This window comes from Limulus polyphemus, unplaced genomic scaffold (genome assembly GCF_000517525.1).
Source record: "Limulus polyphemus unplaced genomic scaffold, Limulus_polyphemus-2.1.2 Scaffold3918, whole genome shotgun sequence".
Lineage (NCBI taxonomy): Eukaryota > Metazoa > Arthropoda > Merostomata > Xiphosura > Limulidae > Limulus > Limulus polyphemus.
In genome coordinates, this window is record NW_013669528.1 from 47199 (window position 1) to 52923 (window position 5725).

Genomic DNA, 5725 nt, shown 5'->3' on the forward strand with positions numbered 1-5725 from the left:
AAATTACAGATATACACGTTAGAATTTTAAAAAAGGATAATTTACTGACACAAGACTAATATTTTAAAGTAAGATCATCTGTTTGTCACCTAAAAAAGTTCATAAGTTACTCTAAGAGTCCACAAAGAAGGTTGCCAGGCTCTACTCAGTGTTTCAAATATAGGTATAAATAATCATGAATTAGCTAAGTTCTTGGTACAATATTTTGAAAATAAGTTCGATGAATACATTATGAAAGACAATTTTACTACTATGAGAAGTAGCCAGCAGACACATATCTCAACTTTTTTACATTTACTGCAGTCACCTTGATTCAACATATGATAAATAGTACTGATAAATATGTGTTTCAGGAACTGTTGAAGATTGCAACTTAAGAATCATATTTTCTCTTCAACAATACCACTTCAGACAAAATTGATTCTGTAGCTACAGGTTTGAGATTAGAAATATCACTTTACTGTCTTATTTCTATGTTACCGTGAAGTTTTAAACCTGTATAACAGGTATATTTAGTCATTGTTGATTATTTTCAACATGTAAAAGATCTTGGGATATATCAACAGCCAACATGAAAGTATAAAGCTTACTGTAATACATCAAAATGATCATCAACTTGCCTTCTTGGTTGCATTAGTGCATCATAAAATTGGTAAGTCTGAATATGAAGTGTGTGTCATAAAAAAGACATTTACTTATCTTTCAACTTTGCTAGTTTTATCCAATTCCAATTAACTAGATTAATATTAACCACAAACATAAAATAACTGATAGGCTTGGTCCTTTTGGTTTCAGTAAAAAATGTTTACACCTCATTAAGAGTAATGTGATTTATTTAGATGTACTTGTGTACTTTTATCTTTATGAAACGTGGTACTTAATATCCCTGGAGACTATTTTGAGATAAATTGTGTTACACTCTCTTTAAAGCTAATTGGTTATTGCACCTGCAGAGCATGTTAGCATTCACCATTAATTTATTTTAATCAATTAAGTCTCATTTGTATATCATTTTTAATCAAACAGCATGAGTGAACTTGTATCAGCTCCTTTCAGTTTCTTATAAATCCTATCCTTGCATGAATCTTTATTATTGCATGGTTCAATTGTTCTTAGTTTGTGATGCCTCGAACGACCAAGGTGTTCAACGTTCTCATTCTGCCCGACTAGCAGCAGAAGGTATGATATGGACTACATGTTCATAACGTTTTATTTAAGATAGTTTTTTTGTGATAATATCAATGAGGTTATGAGATTAACTTTTAAGTAATTCAAATTACTCAGGATATATATTTTTGTGTTTGTTTTAGTCATTTATTTTGGGTTAATATTGACTGTGATTATTGACCATAAGATGGGCATAAGTTTCAAACTTAACACACTATTTAAAAGTAACCAAATCAGAATATGTTCATGTTTGAATCCCTACAATTGGTACAATATAACAACATTAATTTAGGTTTATGAAATTTGATCTGAAAATTTAATGTTAGTTTAGAAATTCATCTCATCTACAACTAATTTATTCTATTTTTCAAATAATCAAAATCACTGAACAGGTATATCAACAAAATATTAAAAATGAAGCAATAAAAAAGTATATACAGTTTAATGATAATTTCTGTATCTTCTTCTCAGGGTGATAGTAATAAGAAGTTAAACTTTAAAATGATTTATTTACAGGTTATGTCAAATTATATACAATTTCATAAATGATACTGCTAACTTTAGTTGTTATAATCTGATTTATTCAGAAAATCAATGAACATGCACAATATATTATTCTTAATCATCTTCTTAAAATCTTTCAATACCAATACTTCAAGTCTAGAGTTTAGTCGTATTCTGGCATCATTTCTGGTATCACTTTAAATAGAACTAATTCAAGTTAATTGACAATCAATGGTTTTTACCAAGAGGTCATGGAAAAGCCATTGAAGGTCTAACCCCATCACTCCCACATCCCATTTTTATTGACAATAAGCCAGATTTGCTGTGCTTATCTAAATTTAGACAACAATGATTTCTAGAAAATGTGACTCGTAACATAGTAAATATTAACTAAAATCCTTTAATTTCAATTCCTATGGAAAGATATGTAATAACTTCTACCAGAAGTACATCTAAATTTGAACCATTTAAAACATCATTCAAAGAAACATAATTTGTACCAATAAGTGGAAAATTCTTCAATTTTTATTATCTTTGTAATCAGTAAATCACATGAGAAAAAAAAATCAACAGGTTTTATTTATTAAATATTAGTATAGGTCCTAAGGACTCAGTACAAACTTATTGCCTGGGGAGTTTTCCCATGTAAATCAAGGCAGCGTGATAGTAGTTTTATTTCCATGTGAGAGAAAACACACTAGCTGGTTTGTATAGTTAGCTTGATTTATCCAGAAAATTACTGAACTTCCACAGAATATCATATTTACTGTGCACAAAATATGCATGAAAAACAAGAAGAGGATTGTTAAAAGTATATTTTTAATTTTTACTTGCATTTTACTGTATTTGTTATTACTAGGATGTTTTGTACAACTGTTACTGCATTCTTTATAAGATATAATAAAACATTTAGTTATTCTGTTTTGGTGGAATCCTTCTGTTAAGATCAGTAAATTTGGTTCTAAAAAGTCCTGTAATTTTTTAAACATTATTCTGTGCTGGTCATATAATAGAGGTGATATATATATATATATATATAAATAAAACAGATAATTAAAAACTTTTATTATATAAATAATTGGTTAAGTATTCATTAATTTTAGGAGTTAGGAGAAATCAGAATGAATAGAAATTTGTTCCATTTACAAAGTTTTTGAGTAACGAAGGATAAAGCTTAGAGAAGAGTATTGACGTCAGTTTAGTAAAAAAAAACAAACAAAGTTTCAGAAAAAAGAAAATTTATTTTTCTAGCAAGTTTCTAGGAAATGGAAGTGGTTCTAAACTCCTGATGTAATTCGTAAATATTATACAGTAAGGTTACTGATACTTGTAAATTTCAGTGTTTACAGTTTTCAAATACTTTAAAGTTTTATACACTATTTGAGACACCCAAACTTCTTTGATTTTGTTAAAAGTTGTTGAAAAACATTTTGAACTAATCCTTAACGAATGTAAGGTAGTTTTAAGAATTGAATTGTCTTATTAACCAGAAAAAATAAACCAAATTCTGTGAATGTATTTTACTTAACATGAAAAAATACTTTGTTTGATTATAAATTGTTGAAACATTTTAATTTATGTTTCAAAATTTCTCCTCATGCTGCACTTAGAGCAATCTGAGTCAATTTCCCATAAAGTTGAAGGTAAGACATTTTTCTTTTAATGTTATAGTATTGCATGTTCAAGTAGTGTGTTCTCACTAACCTCAATTGTTGCATGATACGTACATGTTGCATGATGTTGCTTGACTTACTTCACAGCTGCTGAACGTGAACGTGAAAAATACTTCCAGCGACGTGCACACTCTGAACGTAAACCTAAACAAAAATCTAGTAAGTTCTTTAAATAATTTTTCCTGGTTTAATTCTTTCAGTAATAATTTATAACTGGAATATGTAGCATGCTGTTTCAAACTTGAAATAAAATTGTGTTGAATAAACAAGTATGTATGTATATATATGTGTGTGTGTGTGTGAATCTATGCTAATGTCATTGATTCATGTGTTGAAACCATAGCTTGATCAAAAATATCAAGATGTCACTAATAATGAAAAGTAGCCATTTTAGAATAGTATAGTTTTCACTGTCATTAATCTACAGGAAATTTGACTACTGTGCTACTCTGAAATGGTTGATAAACGTGTATTTTATTGTTACTGTCATCCTCTTATTTCTATGTTAATATAATCTGAGAGTCTTTTTTTTTAAGAAATTGCTTATTTGTTTTAATAGTTGTTTTTTTTTATATTTATGTGATGTATAACTTTTATTATTAATTCCAAATTAAAATTTAACACAAACTTTTTTAAAGATAATACAAAATCACAAAACCCTAATTTCTGTATTCCTGTAGATTATAACTTCATGACTCTAAAACTATCTTAAAACTTTTCGTAACTGTGGAGAATTTAGAAAATTTTGACAGTTGGTAAATCAAACATAAATTTTAAGTATTTCTTCTTTAGAACATTTAGGCTGGTATTCAACACTGTTTGGAATCACTGAAAGCTTTGTTGTGAACTAAAAACAATTTATTGAACTAATCTGCACATTTTTTAAATATTCTTATCACTTCAAACAATTGTGAAAATCAACATAATAACAGTTTTGTATTATTAGCTACTTCAACAATGAAAGATATAATATTTTGATCTATGTAACTGACCTTAATTATGTATTTTCCTATGTTTAATCAAGGTGATACTGCAGTAAATGGAGAAAAGTTGAGATCAACAGAAAGTGGAGATGTGTCTGCTGCTTCTCGCAGTAGTAAAGAGGTAAACGTTATTTAACTTACAACAAATGATATATTGAAGGATTATAGACCCAAGTAGTCTTTTATTAAAGGCCAGTATTTAAGAAAATCAAAGATTTGGGCTTGCTTTTTGTCAACTTTTATAAATGTGTAATATTGGTGGCTATGAACTTGGTTGTTACCCTCAGTAAAAGATTGATTGCAGAGCTAGTTTCATTCAGTCGTGGCCTTTACCTGTTGTCTCATTAATACTCTTTGAAAGAACCTTAAACTTCGTCCCAGTCACAAGTAGCATGATGTCTTGTGCTAGATTTACTTCCAGCCACCAGACATTTGAATTCATAAACAACATTAGATGGTAATATTCTATCATTAAAACTGAAAAGATTTTATTACCTGCATTCAGTTTTAATGTGGATAACCTATATGATACAGTTACATAGCTGTTATTTTCTCAAACTGCGTGTTTGCCAGTATATGGTAGTATCATTGATACAAGTTATTTTGGTGCATTACAGTTTACTTCCCATAAATAACCATGCATGATGTTGTCTGTGATATTTTTAGGAAAGACATTTTTTCCAGTATTCTTTATATATTAATTTTTTTTTTTGTAAACCTTTGTGTTACTGTAAACACGATGAATCAGGACAATTTTTTTTTTTTGGAAACCTTTATGTTACTGTAAACACGATGAATCAGGACACTTTTGTAAACCTTTATGCGTTACTGTAAACACGATGAATCAGGACACTTTTTTTCTTTTTTTTAATAAAAATATCCACCAAAATGACTATTCTTTTTCTAATTTTTTAAACCAATTAACAACACCAAGAGTTAAAACCCGCAACATTCCTCAGTTATAAATGAATGATCTGGTCATAAACCTACAGCAGTTTAAGGAGTGAACATTAATCAGAGTAATCATAAACCTACAGCAGTTTAAGGAGTAAACATTAATCAGAGTAATCATAAACATACATCAGTTTAGGAAGTAAACATTAATCAGAGTAATTATAAACCTACAGCAATTTAAATAGTGAACATTAATCAGAGTAATCATAAACCTACAAGTTTAGGGAGTAAACATTAAACAGAGTAATTATAAACTTACAGCAGCTTAGGAAGTAAACATTAATCAGAGTAATTTTAAACCTACAGCAGTTTAGGGAGTAAACATTAATCAGAGTAATTTTAAACCTACAGCAGTTTAGGGAGTAAACATTAATCAGAGTAATTTTAAACCTACAGCAGTTTAGGGAGTAAACATTAATCAGAGTAATCATAAACCTACAGCAG

At 28.7% G+C, this 5725-nt stretch overlaps 1 protein-coding gene across 12 annotated transcripts in view; it reads left to right on the top strand.

Moving 5' to 3' along the window:
- LOC106470275 (protein hu-li tai shao-like) overlaps window positions 1-5725 on the top strand; it is a 48496-nt gene that overhangs the window by 36198 nt on the left and 6573 nt on the right. For 3 of the 12 annotated variants that reach the window (XM_022398874.1, XM_022398878.1, XM_022398875.1), the window contains 4 exons: window positions 1117-1179; window positions 3282-3314; window positions 3432-3503; window positions 4369-4448. In XM_022398874.1, the coding sequence (XP_022254582.1) occupies window positions 1117-1179; window positions 3282-3314; window positions 3432-3503; window positions 4369-4448 (248 nt within the window). The remainder of the gene's footprint in view (window positions 1-1116; window positions 1180-3281; window positions 3315-3431; window positions 3504-4368; window positions 4449-5725) is intronic. The other 9 variants (XM_022398877.1, XM_022398882.1, XM_013930819.2 and 6 more) reach the window with 5 other exon arrangements.